A 21,622-nucleotide genomic window follows, 5' to 3' on the forward strand; every position below is an offset into this window, starting at 1 on the left:
GCTCTGTTGCTCAGGCTGGAGTGCAGTGGCGGAATCTCGGCCCACTGCAGCCTCTGCCTCCCGGGTTCAAGTGATTCTCCTGCCTCAGTCTCCCGGGTAGCTGGGACTACAAGCTCGTGCCACCATGCCCAGCTAAGTTTTTTTCTATTTTTAGTAGAGACGGGGTTTCACCATTTTAGCCAGGATGGTCTCAATTTCCTGAACTCGTGATCCACCCACCTCAGCCACCCAAAGTGCTGGGATTACAGGCGTGAGCCACCGCATCCAGACACATGTTTTTTTAAATTAAATGTGATAGATAAAATTAGGCTGCAGGGATGGCCTGATTTGCAGGTGCTTCATGAGCAAGGGTGCCCAGCATTTATTTGCTGCTACTGGAGTCTCGTGTGTGCTTGCAGCCTAGCCTTAAACCCTCTGTGGGTGGCTTGGAATGCTTACTCCAAATGACTTTTTTGGCAGGGTGGAAAGTGGCGATACTTCAGGTGAGAGACAGTTGAAATTAACTTTACACAAGAAGCAAACTGTAGGCTGACGCGGGGCTACTCACCTTTGGACTCACCCCTGGCGGGTCCTGTAAGAGGTGCTACGTGCTTCCACTTTGCCAGCTGTTCATTGGCCCTGTTTTGTCTTCTGCTGTTTGCCTGATTAGTGAAACTTAGAATGGAAACAGGCGAGTTTGATTTGTTATAATTCCTAGGAGTCCTAGAATGGAAGCAGGTGAGTTTGATTTATTATAATTCCTGGGATTGGATAATTTGCTTTCCCCTCTCTCCATCTTTAATTAATCTCTTAAAGGAAAAGAGGACGACAGCACTTTTCCTGCAGTCATCGGTGTAGGCTTCAGCCTTAACTCATGACATAGGCTGGTGCCACTGACCACAGGGCTGACCTTAGCTCCTGGAGCCCATGGGGTGACAGGACATCAGCACCTTTGAGGTGGCGGCATGAGGCGTCTTCCAGGCCTTGCTCCTAGTGCTTGAAAACACTGCTTTAGTTTTTTGTTAAGAGAGACAGAGGCCCTACTTACTCCTATCCCACACGCATCTGGCTGTTGACCTCCTTGTTGGCCTCTTAAGGAGAGAATACTTGAGTATTGAATTAGATCAGCTTTTCTGCCTCCAGGGACCCTGTTTCTCTGTGCTGAGACTGGCAGATGGAACCTGGATTTAGTGGATGGTCACCAGGTAGCTTGGGCAGACCTGGGCTGCCGGGCCCCTGAGGACTCTCATACCTTTTCTCCTGTTCACGTGTTCCTTCCCCACACCTTGGCCCATTCTCAGTCCCTCCTATCCTCCTTAGCTGAAGCCCTCAGGGAGGTGCTGATGGGGCCTTGGGACATGCACTGGAGCTGGGTCCCACCCTCAGGCCTGTGCCTGACTGTGCCACGTTCGTTGGAAAGCTGCTTTCACACTTTCTGGATGGAATTCTCTCATTTTTTTCAGTGCAGAGTCACTGAGATGATTTCTTTTTGGATAAGTGTTTAAAGGCCAGTTGTAAATTTATTGATACTTGGAATTGACAAAATGTACTCGTTTAGTGTTGCTAAGTAATACTGTGTAAGTTTGTTGAACACAGAGTTTTCATTTTATACTTTCAGAGGAGAAATGAAACTGAATTTTGTGGCCAGAAATATGTTTGTGTGTCATCCTGATGTAAGAACAGAACAGAAAGCGTGGTGACGTTTCATTGTAACTCTAGTATGTTTTCTCTTTTGTCCATTAGACTACATGAGGAAATAATTGACTTTTATAACTTCATGTCCCCTTGTCCTGAAGAAGCAGCTATGAGAAGAGAGGTGGTGAAACGGATCGAAACTGTTGTTAAAGACCTTTGGCCGACGGCTGATGTGAGTATGTTCTTTGGGGTTCTGTGCTGCAAGTCATGTGCGAGTGAATTTAAACGCCCTGTGGTGATGGGTCGGCTGGATCCACACAGACCTTTTCCCGTTGGCCCGAGGCAGCCGTTCTCCACGTGTGCTTTGAGAAGGCCAGGTCGCCTGGAATGCTAGGAATGCATGGCCCCCGGCCCACCTGCACCTGCTGCCGTGGACACCTGCGGTGGCCGCAGGTCTGTGGGACGCTGGCGCACACTCAAGTGCGAGGACCATCGGCTGAGGGATTTTTTTTTTTTTTTTTTTTTTTTGGAGCGGGGAGAGTGGTGTGATTGTTTCTCTTAAGTTCACCTTAAATTTAGAAATTTCACCCTGTCACCCACCCCTGCTTCCCCACCACCACACATGGTAGCATATAATGTGTTCATTTTTGTAAAACTTGGAAGTGTTCCCTCATCACACACCACTCTTGCGGTGAAGGAACAAGTGTTTTTTGACATGTGGAGAGGGGCCTTCTGGAATGCTTGGTGCAGGCGGTGTGAAGCCTGCCCCTGGCTGGCTCTGCTCAGCAGCCTTCCCTGCTGCTGGCTGGGCTCAGTGGACCAGCAGGGCCAGCCGTGCTCTAGCTGTGAGGGGCATGTGTGCTCTTGGTGGGCGGTGGGCAAGGACGACCCAGTTTTCTGCTCCTCTTTAAAAATGATACATATTTTTGGCTTTAAACTTCAGAGCCCTAGGACAAAGCCCTGCCCCAGTGCCTTAGCTGTGGGTTTAAGAAGAGGTTGAAGGGTTCAAAGCTAGCTCTGGAAAGTCCTCAGCTTTGAAGGGTTGTAGGGTGAAGACAAAACTTGTTTCACCTCTTAACTTAATTTTGAGTTTTTAAACATTCCTTTTTGGGGCACGTCTTTAACTTAAAGGGAATTTTCTGGTTAATTGTTACACAGTCCCCTCCGTCAGTTTCCCAGGTAGTTTTATTTTTTACCCAAGGGTATAGTGAGGGCTTTCTTGTAGGAAGAAGTAATGGTAGTGTGACTGCTTGGTTTGTGGTATACATTTTAAGGCAACCACTCTTTCTTTCAGGTACAGATATTTGGCAGCTTTAGTACAGGTCTCTATCTTCCAACTAGGTGAGTACCAGACTGCATGGCATGGGCTAGTGTCTGTGCTTATTTAGGGGCTGGGATGGTGTCTGGGCAATATTAAGGACTACAAATAGATTCTTTGTAATTGAGTCTAAGGCGAAAAAGGCCAGCTGAAGGAAAAGACTGTGGTTACAGAAGGAAATTGGCAGAAAGATTTAATTTAGTGTTATGATGAATTCATTGCTTTGCATTTTGCCTCACACTTAATTTGTTGGGGTGCAAAAATGCTGGATGCTGGAAACGTGAAGAAGACAGGTGGGAGGACTGTGGGAAGTAAACGCAGTAGAAAACATTCTGCTGATACTTTAGGACATGTGTTTGAAAAATTGATCTTATGTTTCAATGAAGATTCAAGCAAAATTCTCTTTAAATAGTATTTTCTAAGGATTTTTACCTGATAGGAAAATGTCAAACAAGTTTGCATTCTAAAATGTAAACTAGTATTTTCTCATTGAGGATTCTTGATATCCAGATAAATTTCCCATGCACTGTCTTATTAAAAGTTTACCTTCTATTAACCCACTGCTAGTTAGCCTTTGGAGGCTGAAGAGGCTATAATCTCGGGATTTGGGGGTTGATGTTAGCAGGGCCAATGGGTAATTGAACAGGTTCGGGTATCCAGGAATCCGTGAGTCCGCAGGAGTGATCCAGTGTAGGTAGTGCCGGAGTAGGTGCTGGGAGAGCGGGGCCTCAACCTGGTTTGGGGGCAGGCGTTTTCATCTGAATCCCCTCACATACCTCTTGGGAGAATCATTTAACCTTCTTGCTTTCCGTCTTATGGAAGTCTTCCCTTCAGTTCAGCGAGGACTTGCTGTAGTTTATGAACTGCATTTCACTTCCTTAGGGGCCATAGCCTAGTGGGATTGTGTCTTGGCCTTTGGGGGAGACGCAGGCACATGTGCGGTGGTGCTTATCCTCCCCACACGAGTGTGTAGGCTGTGGTAAGGGGAGCAGTGGCTGACGTGCGTTTTCTTCTGTCAGCGACATAGACCTGGTGGTCTTCGGGAAATGGGAGCGTCCTCCTTTACAGCTGCTGGAGCAAGCCCTGCGGAAGCACAATGTGGCTGAGCCGTGTTCCATCAAAGTCCTTGACAAGGCTACGGTGAGTGCCTGGCTTTGGCCCCTCTGACTGGGCAGGAGCCTCAGGTGTATCCCCAGGTGGTTACAGGATACGCCTGTGTCACGAGCTTGTGGTATTTTACACAGTTATTGGCTATGGTTTCGAAGATTAATCTGCTTCTGGTATAGACAAGTGTTTTATGTTTCTGTTTTATAGTCGTGATCACCAACTGAGAACATGTTCAGTGAGTGAACTTTTGGGATTTGTGAGCCCATTAAACTGTTCTTGGAATGAAAATACATGATTGTGTCTACTCGTGTTAGGATGAATAGGAAAGGAGAGTCATATCTGAAAGTGGACCCTGACATTCAAGTGCTGCCCATTTTGGAGTGTTTGGCTCAATGATTAAACCATGGTTTTTATGATTTACGTTTGCTACGTTAAATTCAAGAGGAACAACTTAGCTTTTCCTTTCGTTGTTCCAAAATATATACATATATGAAAAGCCTCTTTGGGGGAAGTGTGCAGATGAGACTGTTTCTGGTGTATACTTGTTAAAGTTTATGTCAGTTCAAGATTCTAAGCCCCCAGTGACTGTGAGGTACTTGCCTGTCGTATGACAGTTCTTAGCTCACCTGTGCGACTGGCTAGCATTTCATTTTTAAATTTGTGTGTCAATGTATGTGGTGTGTGATTCATATCCTCCTAGTGTTTAGCAGAGTGTCAGTTAAGGCGGGAGCTTCCTCCTGCCTGTGCGGTGGTAGGGGAGAGGGCATTCGCATGTTTCTCAGGTGATTCATTGTCAGGTGCTTTTGATTGGGGCTGGGGGCAAGTTTTAAAACGTGATAATATGCACTGAAAAGTGCACATGTACCAGGTGCACCTCTTGGTGAAAGTTACCGAAGTACACGTGCTCACGTCATTGTCACGTGGACCAGAGAGAGCAGGCAGCACCAGAGGCTCCCTCCAGGCCCAGGTTCCAAAAGGGGCTGTTGGCTCTTCTCATGAGCACGAGACAAGCCCTGGCTGGCCACTTTCTCAAATGCTTACGGGCCTTATTGCACTTAGCTCTCCCAGCCACTCCCATCAGCAGACGCTGTTGCTCTTCTCATTTTACAGGTGAGGAAACAGGTGCAGAGAGGTGCGGTAGTTAGCCCAAGGTGGGTTGGCGGCGGCGCGAGGCAGCACCTGCCTTTAGCCCAGGCCGCTGTTGTCTGCTGCTCCTCTGTGTGTGCCAAGGGGCAGCGGGGAGGTGGATGGGAATCCTGACCAGGCGACCACCTTTGGAGTGGAGAACTAAGGTGCAGTTGTCCTGAGGACGCACAGTAGGTTGAGCAGTTGTTGCAGTAACTGCTTAGTCCCAGTGACCTCATTACTGTCGCATATTGGCTACTAAGTACCTCTTCCTCTGTTGCCTGAAGGCCAGTGTAGACTGTAGGGAGAGCCTGGAGCCTGCCACTGCTCCTTTCCAGGGAAAGTCCTCACCGTGCAGCCGGTCTGTCATGGGCACGAGAGCCCCGGGGCGAGGGCTGAGTTTAAGGTGAAAGCTTGTCTGTTTGGAAGGACAACCCAGAACTGAATGTTCCAGTGTTACTCCTCACCTCCGGATTTGGGGTTCCTGCGGTGAGTGAGTGTGTGCAAGAGTAGGGCAGGAGAGTGCCAGGAGGGATTGTGGGGAGGAGTCCATGAGATGGAAAGGAAGCTGCTTCCTGAACTCTGGGTGTCGGGGAACGCATAGCCATCGAGTGTTGACTTCTTCCAAAGCAGTTTCTGATGAGTTCTTTGGGAAAGTATTTTGTTTCTCTGCCTTCTCAGAATGTACTGGCCCCCAGAGCTTACCCTGTCTGGTGGTTGCAGTGGCATCCAGGCGACTCTGGACCCACTGGCCTGTCCTCACACACTGAATCCTTGGTGGTTTGCCCTCAAGTGTAGACATTAAAGCCCAGAATAGGTGTGTACTGAATGCCCTGTCCCTGTGTTGCCTTTCACTGGTGTTTAAACCTTCCATCAGACCCTGATGGTTTTGGTTAAAGGAACTCCGTTTTTAATGCTTCAAGGCTGAAGGAAACCAAACATTGCCTTTTTTTTTTTTGGAAGAACACAGTTTCACTGGTGGGGTGGGCGGTAGGGCGTGAGTATGGCCTGGACAGTTGCTCAGGCAGCTTTTGAGTGCCATTTGGTGACAGTTCTTGTTGGGGAGAGTATTTCTAGAATAGCCCTTTATTTGCTGAATCATTTAGGCAAAAGTGTTTTTTTGGTAAAGTTATCTTAAAGAATGAAAACCCAAAGTAGATAAACAATATGAGTATTGTTTGGAGAAACAATATCAGTATAACGTACAATTTAAAAAATGGCTTTGAAGTTACATTAAATTATTTCAAAAACTCGACCAAATAGAAGTCGGGGGCCAAGCACCTCTCCCCATCCCAGCATATAGGGTGGGCGTGGCAGAGACTAACTCTCCCTCCCCTCACTTCTCTTTGATGCTTGGTCACCTCCGGTGCTGATCCGGGGCTGCAGGGGCTGGACAGAACGTGGGCCTTGCTGTGAGGGGCTGGGGCCTGGGAGTTGTCCTGGATCCAGGGACTACTGATGCTGACAATGTTCTCTGACCCCCTTTCATTACGAAGAAAAAACACCAAACCTCTGTACAGCTTTGGCAGCATTTTGATACCTGGCTGTGGAGAGTCCTGCATATTAAAGCAGTTTTTAAAATGAAATCTTTACAGGTACCAATAATAAAGCTCACAGATCAGGAGACTGAAGTGAAAGTTGACATCAGCTTTAACATGGAGACGGGTGTCCGGGCAGCAGAGTTCATCAAGAATTACATGAAGGTACTGTGCTTGGTGACCTAGCGCGGCGAAAGTGCGGGACTGGAGTGCTTATGCTCGGCGGCATTTCCCCTACAGATGTTGACAGCTGTCAGCTGCACACAGGAGTCTTTCGTAATACAGACTACGCTTTCATTATTTCTCCTACAATATTATTTCTAGAGATACTTTGAAATTACATAGCCGTTTTTAAAATTTGCTTTTCTTGAGTAACCATTTTATAAAGTTGACGATTATTTTAGAGGGCTTTGTTAAAATGTTCTTTCTAGTTATTACAAAGAGACTCTTCTAGCTCAGCGTGCCTCATTCGCAGGTTTTGTCCAGGGGTCCAGTGGAAGCTGATACATCATGAGGTGTCTTAGATATACTCACTTTGGGTGGTCTCAGTGCCTGAGGATGGGCAGAGAGACTTGGTTGAGCTGACATATTTGGGACTCTGACCATGTTCATGGTCTTAAACAGGTGGTCGTGACCTTCTGTTACAGTAGAGGACGTGCAGTCCTTAGCAGGGGCAGACCCACCCCTGGGTGGTCGTGACTTCTTTCCTGTTACTGTAGAGACTGTGCAGTCCTTAGCAGGGGCAAATCCTGTTACAGTAAAGGCTATTGCAGTTCTTAGCAGGGGCAAATCCACCCCTGCAATCTGGTCCCATCTTGTTCCATTTTCAAGGGCCTTGCCCTTCAGGTTCCCTCTTCCCCCTTGTCATCTGGTCTGAAGGAGCATGTCTGCCCCCAGCACAACACAGCAGCAGCCAGGCTTTCCCTCCCTCCTGTCATCTCCTGCCGCTCTGCCTTCCTTGCCACCCTCACTCTGCTCTCCTGCTCCGGAGACCCCCACTGTCCTCACGGCCTGCGTAGCAAGCACATAAATACTCCAGCGAATGCGCTGGTCTCTCCTTGAGCTCCTTTGCGCCTGTGGACTCTTCATGGTGGGGGTGCACCCCTGCTGAGTCATAACCGAGGGAGAGCTCCACAGTCTCGATTTTCACAAGCCCCTCAGGAAATTAATTCTTAGTGTCTCCCAACCAAAGTTTGAGACTTACTGAGAGTCTTCAGATGGGCAGGAGGATGGAGGAAACTCTCCTTTCTGTCTTGTGTAATTTGCTATGTGAAATCTCTTTGAAAGTATGGTAATTACTCAGTAAATCTTTTTCTTTTGGAATTTACAGAAATATTCGTTGCTGCCTTACTTGATTTTAGTATTGAAACAGTTCCTTCTGCAGAGGGACCTGAATGAAGTTTTTACAGGTGGAATTAGCTCATACAGCCTAATTTTAATGGCCATTAGCTTTCTACAGGTACGTATGCTTTCTTGAGACCGTTTCTGTTGAGACATGTGTAAGAGTAGACTCTTCCAACCAGTTGTCTTGTGGGTTCCCGCAGCCTTTGCTCTCCTTTTACTATATTGTTTCATTCTGTTAGAGGCTGATTTCTGATTCTTATATTAAAACCCTCTTGATCAATGCACCTTTCTGGAGGCTCCCTTGTAGCTCATTTTATACTGGGTATAACTGTTAGTGCGGGGGTGCCCATCTGGTTCTGTGAGTCCAGTGCACATCAGGGTAAGCTCAAGGAGTTCTCTGTATTCAGAAATGTCCATTTCATGGTAAACAATAAACATTTCTTGATGCTTGCCTGTGATTTATATTAAAAAAAAATGGTCTCAGAATAAAGTTTGGTACCATATATGAGAAAAGGATTTACAAGAGAGCTTTCTCAATTGATGAAACCTCATTATTTTGTCTGAAATTATATGTGGTCCTTATTTTGTTGAGTAACATGGAAAATCTATCAATAGAAAACAGATGTGTTTTAAAAAGTATCGCTAAATGCTGTGATGTATTGATAAACTGTACTTACACTTTTTAAACATTTAAAATCATCTCTAATTGAAACAGTATTCTGTTTGTATTTTCTTGAGTGAAGAATTCTGTTGTTTACAAAATCTTACCTATATAATTTAGCTGCACAACTGTATTTGTCCATGTTTACCATTAATGTATTTGTGATTGTGCTGAGGGAGCCGTTTCTGTTCGTGATTTGGTAATGTTCTCACTGTCATGAATGCTATGATAGTAGAACCACTGGGTAACCACCTGTGATGATCGCAGCTTCCTTGGTCTCTCTCTGCAGAGATGCTTTAAGAGTAGTGAAAATGGAATTCCATGTCTGTTTTCTTACAGTTCAAGTCACACTGTCCTGTTTTCACCTTCCCCTCTGAGATGTGGCCCTTAGTGTATAGCCTTTCTTCCATAGTTTTTGGACATTATTTTGAACTAAACATGGGCCTGTGTTCTTTACTAATATACTCCTGACTTGCACTATTTTCATGGCCTTGTAGTAACAACAGCTACTTAATACTTTGATCATGCATGTGCCATGTGTGCCTGGGCCCAGGGCCTCCTGCCACCCCCTCAAGGGGTCCTTTCAGTGATCCTGTGACCCCACAGGAGGCCACCATAGCATGAGTGGGATTCCTGTGTTCACTGTCACATCCCTGTGCCTTGTCCAGTGCCCAGAGCTTGTCCTGCCTCAGCGGTGTGACTGTGGCAACATCTGAGTTTCTTGACTGAGTGAGGGGAGGAGGCCCACCCTGCCACTGGCCAGGCTCTTGGATATGTGATTTTGGCTAAAAGACAAGGCATAAGGAAGGGAATAAAGGTGAGGCCAGAATTGGAATCCTCCACTTGTGTGGTAGAAATATGCAGAGAACTCCGGGATTCTTCTGAACCTTAAAGACATTTGTATGCTTTCGAGCTGCAGCTCCTCCTGGCACTCTGTGTTATAAATAGTTTCAAGCACCGTGCTTCTCTGAGGGATTTCTCTCGTGTGCCCTTGTCCATCCCTTTCTAGTTGGCACTGTCCGATAGAATTCTCTGTGATGGTGACGGCCACTTCTGCATGGTCCGGCAAGGGGCTTGGTGCCACATGTGGCTACTGAGTATTGCAGTGTGGCCTGTGAGAGCAACAAGCTGGATTTTTAATTAATTTGTTTTAGTTCATTTAAATAGACATGTGGGCACTGCAGGTCTGGACAGCTGAGAATTATGACCCTCAGGAGGTGTGGTGGATAGTGGTTTAGTTCAGAGCAAGCCCAGTGCCTGCTTTTGAAGACGATATGGCACTGAACTGAGAGTGGTGCTCATCTGTGTGCAAGCAGGATGGAAGCTTGCTATAAATACTATGATGTAATACTGATGACCTATACTCAGCTGAAATCAGTCATTTCACTTTCTGGTTTTATGTGATACCGCCATACTGTTCAGTCTAACACTGACCCCTGTTGGTTGTACTTCAGCATAACGAAATTAGGACGATGAGAATCTGAAATTACATCTACCATCCAGGGAACTAAGTTATGCAGAATATAGTCAACTTATTTGCCAATATTTGGTTAATCACGTATCTGTGTTTGCAGGAAGTTTGCTGTATGGATTAACAATTCCAAAAATTAAACGACAATAAAATTCAGATTAGTACATTGTATTCCTTTTGAACACTCCTCATTGAAGAGGCTGCTGTTCAGGCTTCCTTGTGGTGCTGGTGAGTGAGCAAGTGCCTCTCACTGGTATTGCCTTGAAGAGGCTGCTAGATGGCAGACTTCGTTGCATCCTGTTTACTTTAGAACATGCCCTGAATCCATACAAATTGTGGGTGCATTGCTTTTACAGTTGCATCCAAGAATTGATGCCCGGAGAGCTGATGAAAACCTTGGAATGCTTCTTGTAGAATTTTTTGAACTCTATGGGAGAAATTTTAATTACTTGAAAACCGGTATTAGAATCAAAGAAGGAGGTGCCTATATCGCCAAAGAGGAGATCATGAAAGCCATGACCAGCGGGTACAGACCGTCGATGCTGTGCATTGAGGACCCCCTGCTGCCAGGTAAGGGCTCCCCGACCTCCACTGCTGGGAGCTAGGCCAGCCTCGGGGGTTAGGGGGGAGGTGCGGGGACTATGTTGGGGCTCTGAGAGCCTCGGGCAATTCATTTGCTCTTGATACAGGTTTCTCTCTCTCTTTTTTTTGAGATAGAGTCTCATTCTGTCACCCAGGTTGGAGTGCAGTGGCGTGATCTTGGCTCACTGCAAGCTCCACCGCCCGGGTTCACGCCATTCTCCTGCCTCAGCCTCCTCAGTAGCTGGGACTACAGGCGCCCGCCACCACGCCCGGCTAATTTTTTGTATTTTGAGTAGAGGTGGGGTTTCACAGTGTTAGCCAGGATGGTCTCGATCTCCTGACCTTGTGATCCACCTGCCTCGGCCTCCCAGAGTGCTGGGATTACAGGCGTGAGCCACCATGCCCGGCCGCAGGTTTGTCTTATACTAACCAGTTAATAATGACACTTTGAGAAATCCTTATTTAATGCTTCTAATTAACTTTTGTCTTTCCAACTGTTTACATTCTATAATAAAGCAGAATTAAGGAAATTTTTTTTTTCTGATTACAGAAGTATTACATATTCACCCTAAATCATTTGTTTTCCAGAAGTATGTAATATAGAAAAACAATAGATGCCATAATCCCCTTTTATTTGGACATGTATTTCTCCACTTTTTTTCCTATATGGATATTAATGTTTATTATTGTTATCTTGTTGAACACATCTCAACAACGCAAACCTGTTAGTCACTTGGCTTTTGACTTTATTTCCTAAAGATCATCTCAGAGAAAACACATTGGCTGATGTGTTTTGTTGTTGCTTGTAGATGGCGTGATTTATGCAGGCTCTTGAGTGGTTTTTTTGGTAGCACGATGTGGCAGTGTATCATCCATCTTTTTGTCTGTTGGATCAGTCACATTGGAGACATTGCCATTGTCTTCAAGTGTCTACTGAAATGTACTCAAAAAAACAAAGACCCACATAATCATTGAGATGTAATAAAACCTAGAAAAGATAAAATTCCAGTACTTAGAATATATGCCCTTTAAAAAAAATCTACACTTAACCTGATTGTGAAGAGTGAGTTGTATGTAGATTAAAATTCGAAACAGTGCTTTTCTGATGAAAAGTAAGCTCCTCTTGACTGACTTCCTTGGTGACTTCTGTGACAGATTCCTTTGATTTGCTGTCCCAGTTTTCCACACATGAGAATTCACATTCCATTCTAAAGGATTCACTTCCTGCAGGTTCCGTTAGTGTTGACTGAGTTGGGGTGCGCTTGGGGCTAGCTGCCCTTCTGCCTGCCCTGTGAGGCCTCCTGATTGTCAGATCGGCGATCACACTGGGTCAGTGCTGCTGGTCTGCACAATGGTAGCCTTTGGCTTCCTTGTGTGTCTGCCACCTGGAGAGTGGGCTTTTTGTGAGCTGTTGCTCCGTCTGTGAATGGCAGCTGCCTTCATGAGGTGGGCCGTGAGCACGTGGGCACTGATGATGCAGACCAGGCCCCTCGGCACTCACAGACCGTGCCCTGTGCATGGTGATTGACAGGGCCTTTGCTAGTGCCGACTGCCACGCGTGCCCATTGTGTTCGCCTGTCTGGGCTTTGCTGGTGAGGGCCTGCTTCAGAGTCACTCATATGACAAGATCTGAAATGTGGACGATGGTGTGCGTGTGGGGAGAGTCTGACATAGCCTTTTTGCTGCAGGGAATGATGTTGGCCGGAGCTCCTATGGCGCCATGCAGGTGAAGCAGGTCTTCGACTATGCCTACATAGTGCTCAGCCATGCCGTGTCGCCGCTGGCCAGGTCCTATCCAAACAGAGACGCCGAAAGGTAATGGGTTGCATGTCTGTGACTGGGCTCAGCATGCCTGTGGGATGGTAGTTACCCCTTTCCTGTGTCATTTACCTCCATGACATTTATGAAGGGCTGTTCTGTCGTATTTCGGTAGAATTTGGATATGTTGGTGAAGGAAGGCCTTCTAGGAATGTGGGACGGCTGTGTGGGATTCATCCATGGTTGAGAGTTGAAAATATCTTTCTTGGAGATTTGACATTTTCTTCAGGGTCTTTTGTTTTGGGGAGGTGATTTCTAGCTTTCAAAACTTTGGAACATGATGCTTTTTCTCCAGCCTTGAAAGCATAAACATTCACTTTCTAAGTGAGTGTATCTGATCACCCAGTCCCTACCATCTTCTCTTATGTACACTCGTCCCTTGTTCTACATTTTGGGCCATTTTTACAGTCCCAAAATGTAGTCAGAGGTATTTACTTCTGACCCAGATGATGCTGTGGTGGTGGTAGTGGTGGGATTGGAGGGGGTGGGAGATGAGATAGGAATGGGAAGGAAGAGTAACGTGGTCATCAAGAGTGGAATTTGAAACAGTTTGATAGATCTGTTCCATGGTGGATGATGGAATAAACAGGTTTCGAGGCCTGGCTCAGTAGCTGCTGCAGGCGCTGGTGGTGCTGGAGCTCTGTGTGTTCCTGAGCCACTGTCTGCTTGGTGTTTTCAGGCGGAGCTCTAGGCCACGTGTAGGGCACTCATCTCGGTACCATCTCCATTCTCGCCTGTGCAGTGGGAAGTGAAATGTCAGCACTGTATGACCATTGAGGGTGGGAAGGCCACGCTCCCCACTTGGAGCTGCATTTCACAGTGGTCTTCTGTAGGTAGATATACTGCGGTCCAGGGTAAGCTGGAGCTGAATCATTAGAAGTCATATATAATTGTAAATGTATTTTAGCTCCCTTCCTACTGTCCTTCACCTAGCGAGATGATCTGTTAGGGGTATAAGGTAGCTGCTCGAGAGGGGTTCTAACTCCCTGATACCTGTTGTACTCTGTTGATCTCCAACAATGTCCCTTTGCAGTACTTTAGGAAGAATCATCAAAGTAACTCAGGAGGTAATTGACTACCGGAGGTGGATCAAAGAGAAGTGGGGCAGCAAAGCCCACCCGTCGCCGGGGATGGGTGAGAGATTAATTCATTTGTGTTCATCCTAACCACTGGCTGGCATGTTCATGCAGAAGTGTCTCTATTCCTTTGTGGTAAATTAGTCAAATTAAGAAAATAGCTAGTTTTTCTGATGAGCATTAATTAAAAACACAATAAGATCTAGAGCAGCACTGTCCAGTAGAAATTATCTAATGCATGCCACACATAGAATTTCAGAGTTTCTAGGGCTGTGTCAAATGTGAAAAGAAACAGGTGAAATAATTTTGGTAGATTTTATTCAACTCAAGTCAAAATATTAACATTTCAACATGTAATCAACATAAAAATGATTGAGATATTTTTTAGCCGTTTTTTGTACTAAGTCTTTGAAATCCAGTGTGTATTTATTTGTACTTACAGTACATCCTTATATGGGTGCCAAATTTTCATAAAAAATACTTGATCTATATTTAGATTTTAGAAAGTTCACATTTGAAGATGATTTGCATACCCAAGTTGTTACAAGCATGTTTAATGTTTTCCAATAACTAATTGACTATAATTTTTAAAATTAAGCAAAACCTAGTGTTGGGTTTGTCAGTCTCATTAGCAGTGTTCCCGGCTCAGCAGAACCCATGACTGATGCTGCCGGGGCGGCTCCATGCCACAGTTCTCAGGAGTTATTAACCAAGGCTTTTTCCCTCCACAGACAACAGGATCAAGATCAAAGAGCGAATAGCCACGTGCAATGGGGAGCAGACGCAGAACCGAGAGCCCGAGTCTCCATACGGCCAGCGCTTGACTTTGTCGCTGTCCAGCCCCCAGCTCCTGTCTTCAGGCTCCTCAGCCTCTTCTGTGTCTTCACTTTCTGGGAGTGACGTTGTGAGTGCCCTCCCCTCCTCCGTGTGTCTGTTGGACAGTTTGTGTCTCTGGTAAATGTCCATAGCTGTGAGCTTAAAATCTCCCCCTTAGTTTTGCTCAGGTTTTGTTTCCTTTTATGTGTGTGGAGTGGGTGGGGGGCAGCCCCGTGATGTCGGCACCCGGCTTCCTTTCCCCCACTGTGAACCTTCTGAACCTGTCTGGCTCATGCAGCTGTTGAGGGCAGTAATCCTCTTCACAGATTAAAAAAAAAAAATCCAAGTGTCTCTTCTGTATCTCCTTTAACATTCTTTTTCAGTTTTGATGAAATTACTTGAAGGAAGCCTGGGTAGATTTGGGCTGCCCGTTCAGAAGTTAGACTTAATTCGAATAACCTTTCATAGCGAGCCTGGAGGCAGGCGTTTCTTTTCATAGCTTTAAGGAAGCAGTAGTGTACCTTTGTGGTACAGCTGTCCTTGTTATTTTTTGTACCGGGTTCAAGGATTCAGACACACCGCCCTGCACAACGCCTAGTGTTTACCAGTTCAGTCTGCAAGCGCCAGCTCCTCTCATGGCCGGCTTACCCACCGCCTTGCCAATGCCCAGTGGCAAACCTCAGCCCACCACTTCCAGAACACTGATCATGACAACCAACAATCAGGTACGTGGCTCTCTGGTGCCCTTCCCGGTGGTGGCCCCTGGGAAGGGCATCCAAGCTGTGATATGCACTAGAGATTCATGGTCCTTTGAATTCGAAGAGTAACTTTTTGAGTCTTTGGCCATTGCTGTCTTGTTCTAGGAAATCCTCTCTTTTTTGTGGTGTTGAGGTCCACCACGTATAGTTTCAGCAGCGAGGAGACTGGTTCTTGAGTGCTGCCGTGGCTTTTCACGGGGGCCAGGTCGACTGCCTTCCTGTAAGTTTCCTCACTGCCCCAGCATGAGACTGCTGTCGAGGGTCATCTTGAGAGAGCGACTCAGTCGCGACCCACTTAGCCGGGCACCAGGCAGCACCAGACACGTGTCCCTGCTTCCTCTCAGAATCTCAGTGTTGAGACTTTAAAAGTTTTAATGTGAACTTATTGGACTTTTTTCATGTTTTACATTAGGCATACTTTCTAAGGCTTTTTCTGTTAGAATATACTGTCTGCTTCTAAAATTTAGATAAAATTAGAAATCTAAAGGAGAATTTTATAAATACTGAATTTTGTATCTACTTCCGATTATACATCACTGGAATATGTGTGGGTATAAAACCCAACATGTTAATTGACTTAAAACCATTTTCTGAAATGTGGCATGTAATTTGAGCATAAAACTATGTAGGTACATGCAAAAGTATTTTGACTTATTTCTTGGAGTTTTGCACTCTGCTGTGGGAAGACATGCTCACAGGATCCACCCTGATTCTGGCAGAGCTTCTGGAATGCTGGCTCTGTAATGACCCACAGAGCTGATGAGCAGAGCCATGGCCCAGCCAGACACCATAACGTGTCTAATTACTGCATAAATGTAAAATTCTGAGGCAATTATTTACACTCTTAAAATGAATTATACCACAGATAAACTTGGTTGCCTTTTTATGGTCATCAGACTGGCCCTGACATCCTGGGCCGTGTGTCACAAAGGTGTTTGTTTTAACCACCCACAAGCCTTGGGGCCCTTGAGAGCCCAGTGCGGCTGCTGAGCTCCAGAGCCACGCTCTGCAGCTGCTTGTGTGGTTCGAGAGTGAAGACTAGGGACGCTGAGGGTTTCTAGGTTCTTATCTAAGAAGACTCTTGGCCACAGTCGATCTCCAGAGGTGGTTGGGGTAAATGCATGGGATGCCAAGATGCAACGAGGTCAGTGTTGCAAGTCTGAGAAAGGGGGTTCTTGTTAGTTTGCTTCTGCTGCTGACAGTAATGGTCGATGCTGACATAGAAGCAGCCCGGGACCTGGACAGCAGGCGAGGATGGAGCTGCCGGCCGTCCCACGGCCCATCAGGCCACCAGTCGGGCCAGGCTCGGTCTGTGACCCCAAGTTCAGTGTGTGAGTTGCAGATTCACCACAGGGTGACAGTTGTTATTCTGATGATGCTAATGTTTGAATCGTTTGATCTTCAATGAGTTTTAAACTTTTTGACTTGGATTACTGGCCATACTTTATATTCCAGTTGCTGTTTCAGAATATGAGGTATTTCTAATTCAAAGCACAATATTGTTAGGTTATAGTAAAACAAACTGCTTTATGGAGCCCACATGCAACTGTGCCATTTATGAGCTGCCCTTTGGCGATGCTGAGCTTTAGAAGCCGGATGGTTTTCCTGTGACTGATTTGGTACCCATGGCTGTCTCTGTCGTTTTCTTCCTAGACCAGGTTTACTATACCTCCACCGACCCTAGGGGTTGCTCCTGTTCCTTGCAGACAAGCTGGTGTAGAAGGAACTGCGTCTTTGAAAGCCGTCCACCACATGTCTTCCCCAGCCATTCCCTCAGCGTCCCCCAACCCGCTCTCGAGCCCTCATCTGTATCATAAGGTATAGCTCTTTCCTGGTGCGTTCACCTGTTCAAGCTGCCGTGTGAGAGGTGGGACTGAATGTTTTCTCCTCCAAAGAGAATTCCAGAGAGATCATTTGAAAACGGAATTTGCTTTCTTGTCATTCAGCCTCATGGTTGCTTGTCTTTCCAAACAAAACTTTAAAGAGTTAAACTATTTTAAGATGTAATATATAGTTTAATTGGTTGCCACAAACATCTCTTAATTCCTCTGTTGAACTGATTAGCATAAAACTAAAAGTTGAAACAAGGCTCAAAATGAAGACTTTTCTTTTCCCATTTATATAATTCATTTGTATGCTACATACCTTGGTTTCCAACAAGCAAATGATAAAACCAAGAGCAGATCTTGCCATGATGTCCCATGTGTGCTGCTATCATTCCCACGTTGCCTGATCCTCACCTGGGGTGGGAGCAAGCGTCAGGGTGGGCAGAGCTGTGTGCTGGGCCTCAGCAGGGCCCTGGCATGCCTGCCCCTGTGGCTCTTCACAAGTCCAGCTGTGTGCACGGAAAAAACAGGTCACGTTAAGTTCCTATATTCTCCAAGTGCCTGAATGATTGGGAGAGCCATGACGAGGATCTTCCAGGTCAGCCTCTATCATGCGTGATGTTCCCTTGGGCTGTGCAGATGCTCGGTGCTTTCATCGGTGTCCACACCTCTTACTCTACTCCACTCCTCCTTTGCTTGTCTAATCCTATTTTGCCAATAAGTTTTATTCTTGAGGCTTGCGTCTTTGGCCCTGTGTTGTATAATGATTGTTTTTAGGAGTTAAGTCATAGAACATTTCCTCTTGGATTTATGCATCCCCGATAGAATATTCAGGGTGAAAGAACAACTTCGCACAACAGCTCCTTCATTGCATTTTGGCTTTGCTTTCCCAGCCTCCTCCTGCTGTTTGTCTTGCTCTGAGACTTTCCTGAAGCCGGCGTATGTTTCCTCTCAGTCTGCTTGGCTGGGACTTTGCAGTGTGGGGAATGTGCTTTGGGTGCAGCCCAAGCACAGGCTGCTGCATGCCGGGATCGACAGGCTGCTGAGGGCGAGAGCACCAGGCCCTGGCACTCGCTTGTTTCTAGAAGGTCACAGTTGGGGGAAGAACATGACAGGGACCTTCTTATTTCTTTTTTTTTGGAGACAGAATCTCACTCCATCCCTCAGGCTGGAGTGCAGTGGTGTGATCTCAGCTCACTGCAACCTCCGCCTCCCGGGTTCAAGCAATTCTTGCGCCTCAGCCTCTTGAGTAGCTGGAATTATAGGTGTGCGCTGCCACACCCAGCCAATTTTTGTATTTTTAGTAGAGACGGGGTTTCACCATGTTGGTCAGGCTGGTCTCAAGCTCCTGACCTCAAGTGACCTGCCTACTTCGGCCTCCCAAAGTGCTGGAATTACAGGCGCAAGCCACTGGCACCCGGCCAGGGACCTTCTTATTTCTATGGATAAGTAGAACAAGTTAGAAGTGAGCGTCTGCTGAATTTGTGTGGTTTGATCCTGGTACATGGTTCTTGCCTTCAGTCAGTCACGGAATGGGAAGAATGCTTTTCTCTCAAATGGAAGAGTTGGAAAGTCCCAGAGGGCAGGTGTCCATCCCTCTCCCTACGTAACATCACGTCGGTGCTTAGTGTGGTCACTGCCGGAGGACGTGGGCATTGTGCCTGTTGTCTGGCTCCAACACTGCTGTCTCTCTCTTTCTCCAGCAGCACAACGGCATGAAACTGTCCATGAAGGGCTCTCATGGCCACACCCAAGGCGGCGGCTACAGCTCTGTGGGTAGCGGAGGTGTGCGGCCCCCTGTGGGCAACAGGGGACACCACCAGTATAACCGCACCGGATGGAGGAGGAAAAAACACACACATACGCGGGACAGTCTGCCCGTGAGCCTCAGCAGATAATGGCTCCTGGCTGCGTCGGCCTCCCCCACCCCTCCGCAGACTGCCCTGCGGCCTCGGCCAGCGGCAGGGGAACCGAGACCAGCACCCCGCACGTCAGCCGGGCTCACGGCACGCCCGCCGCTGATCACTCTGCATGTTTCTTTGTGTGGTGGTCGCGTCCATCTTCAAGAACAGCTCGTTGTGCTCATCTGTGAAGCCTTATTAAACGTGGACGTTGTTTTCTGCCTTCCCAGGATTCTTCCTTCAGTGCTGAGGCAGGTCAGGCTCAGGAACTGCAGGGACGTGAACATGCGCTTGCGGTTTGCGGTAGCCGTGTCTGTTCCTTCGCGGTTTGCTATTTTCATTTCCTGTTTGTCAGAGCAGCAGAGGAGATCAAACCCCGTTCGTGTGTCTTTCCTCCATGGATAGGCTTGGGAGGTCATTGTTTTACTGCCCTCACATTTTGTTTGAAATTTCAGAACTGTTTTTCTATGTAAATATTGAAAACTTATGATTTGTGCAATAACTCAGATATTTTTTATTTAATTTCCTATTTTCACATAAGTTATATTTAAGGGAGGAGGGAATTTTTTTTAAACAAGCTTAGGTCCTTTCCCGAGCTGCATTTTCTAAGTTGGGTCATCGTGTCGGCTGGTTGTCTGACGAGCATCGTTACAAACACCGTGATGAGGGGTTTGGGGTTTTATTTTGATGTCTTTTCTTTTGGTCGGAGTGAGTGAAGGAGCCAGGTCGCCCTGACGGTTTTCCAAAGGGCTCGGCTCCAGAGCCACCTGACGAACTGCCCGTGGCCCCTGCTGTCGGGCCCCAGGCCGTTGTCTTGCTCTGACCACAGAGTTTTAATGTTTTGGTTTTCAGTTCTTTTAAACTGGACAACAAATCCAGCATTTCAAGTGCCAGAAGTATAACTTTCTAAGGAGAGAAGGGTTGTCACATTATAAAATCTGTAGGAAAATGTGAACTGGAAAATGCTTCAGTCAGTTTTAGTGACATAGCCTGTGATGATGGGTCTGGTGACTATTATTGCGGACCGTGGTACCCAGTTTTAGGAATGTGGAGAAAGGAATTCTGTTGATTCCATTGAGGAATCTGTAGCGTATGCATTCGTTCTGTTAAGAGCAAATCTAGGAGAAGTGCTTCAGCTGCCCAGTGCGCCGTGGGGAGTGTTTTAATGGATCATGTCGCAGGAGAGCACAGCCCAGCGTTGGGGCCGGGACTGCTGGCGCCCGACGTTGGAAGCATACAGGTATACTATGCAAGTGTATTCTGCCACAACAACCACTGTCTTTGTTACCTTTTTTTGAACAAGAATATATCCATCCTGCCTAACCCTGAGTTTTTGGAGCACCACAGTTGTCCTGGGAGTTGGTTGCATCTTGTAGGCCATCTGACTTCCTGTTGTTAAAACAGGGGTCTGGTCTTGCTAAACACTACAGGTAGGTTGGTCTTTGAAGTCCACTAGTGGAGAATGTCGAGACAAGATACTTATTACCATGACATCTGATGGATGTGCAGCAGTGGGGAGTTCTAGATTGATCTCTGAATGTGATGGACACCCAGCAAGGACAAGCTTTAAAATGTCTGCGGTCTGCCCTTTTGAAGCAGGACTGGCTCACTCTGTCATTGGGAGCTGTCAGCTGTGACTGCAGGTTCTCTAGGAGGCATTCCAGAATAGAGTAGCACACTGTGTCTGCAGTTCTCGATGACTGAAAGTTCTCAAAAATATTTAAAATATTTAAATCGTGAACCTATTGATAAAGAATATTTATAAGAACTGATCTGTAGGCCTGTACTAATCTCTACGCATTAGCAATATTGACTGTAAACCCACATTAAGGAAACCGCTACGGGGCCAGCAGTGAGTGTCCCGTGGGGTGTGCATTTTAAAGCTCGATTCATAGACACAGGTACCATGTTCCATTTCCGTCATGGTGAAGCAGATGAATTGGCCTGGCTACCACTGTGGTCGCGTGCTACAGGTTTGACAAAAGATATCATGTTTCGATTTTTTTGTGTGTGGACAACAATATGGAAGCTAAAATTGACATATTTTTATGTAAAGTTTTTCTATTCTTTGATTTTTAATAAACTTTGGAAACCAGTTTTGTGTTTGTGTTCAAGTGTATGCTTTACAGGGTAAGAGTGGCTTCCACATTTTCAGTTTTGAATTTCTAAATTAGGGCAATACTTTAACCAATTATTCTAAATAAGATTCAAAAGAAGGCAGATGATCCCAGTCCTATAAAGCAAGTTGCAGCAGGGAGATTATGTTGTCCCTGGTCCATTAAAGTAGGAGGAGGTAAAAATAAAAAAAATTAGCTGGGCGTAGTGGCTCACATCTGTAATCCCAGCTGCTCGGGAGAGTGAGGCATGAGAATTGCTTGAACCCGGGAGGCAGAGGTTGCAGTCAGTCAAGACTGCTGCTGCACTCCAGCCTGGGCGACAGAGTGAGACCCTGTCTCAAAAACAAAAAACCAAAAGTTGGGTGGAGGTTCTAGGCTTTGCACAAGGCCTATATAACAGTAACAGAAACATGTTCTCTGTCCTCACATTCTGATGCTAACAGGAATTCAGTAAAACTGTTTAAATGGTTCTTATATGCAGTTTCTGGCAAGCTGCTATGTGATATTATGTACTTACACTGCCCAGGGGCAACATTTTACTTTCTTCATT

The 21,622-nt window shown here is 46.3% G+C and overlaps 1 protein-coding gene across 1 annotated transcript in view; it reads left to right on the plus strand.

The window, feature by feature from the left end:
• Window positions 1-21,051, plus strand: part of TENT4A (terminal nucleotidyltransferase 4A) — a 43,263-nt gene extending 22,212 nt beyond the window's left edge. Inside the window, exons 4-15 of the mRNA XM_023218232.2 lie at window positions 1,723-1,846; window positions 2,909-2,955; window positions 3,952-4,072; window positions 6,760-6,867; window positions 8,033-8,161; window positions 10,535-10,748; window positions 12,449-12,575; window positions 13,612-13,712; window positions 14,386-14,558; window positions 15,037-15,195; window positions 16,882-17,046; window positions 18,758-21,051. Of these exons, the coding sequence (XP_023074000.2) occupies window positions 1,723-1,846; window positions 2,909-2,955; window positions 3,952-4,072; window positions 6,760-6,867; window positions 8,033-8,161; window positions 10,535-10,748; window positions 12,449-12,575; window positions 13,612-13,712; window positions 14,386-14,558; window positions 15,037-15,195; window positions 16,882-17,046; window positions 18,758-18,952 (1,663 nt within the window). The 3' untranslated portion in view covers window positions 18,953-21,051. The remainder of the gene's footprint in view (window positions 1-1,722; window positions 1,847-2,908; window positions 2,956-3,951; window positions 4,073-6,759; window positions 6,868-8,032; window positions 8,162-10,534; window positions 10,749-12,448; window positions 12,576-13,611; window positions 13,713-14,385; window positions 14,559-15,036; window positions 15,196-16,881; window positions 17,047-18,757) is intronic.
• Window positions 21,052-21,622: the final 571 nt, after the last annotated feature.

Source organism: Piliocolobus tephrosceles, chromosome 4, assembly GCF_002776525.5.
Source record: "Piliocolobus tephrosceles isolate RC106 chromosome 4, ASM277652v3, whole genome shotgun sequence".
In the NCBI taxonomy this organism is placed as follows: domain Eukaryota; kingdom Metazoa; phylum Chordata; class Mammalia; order Primates; family Cercopithecidae; genus Piliocolobus; species Piliocolobus tephrosceles.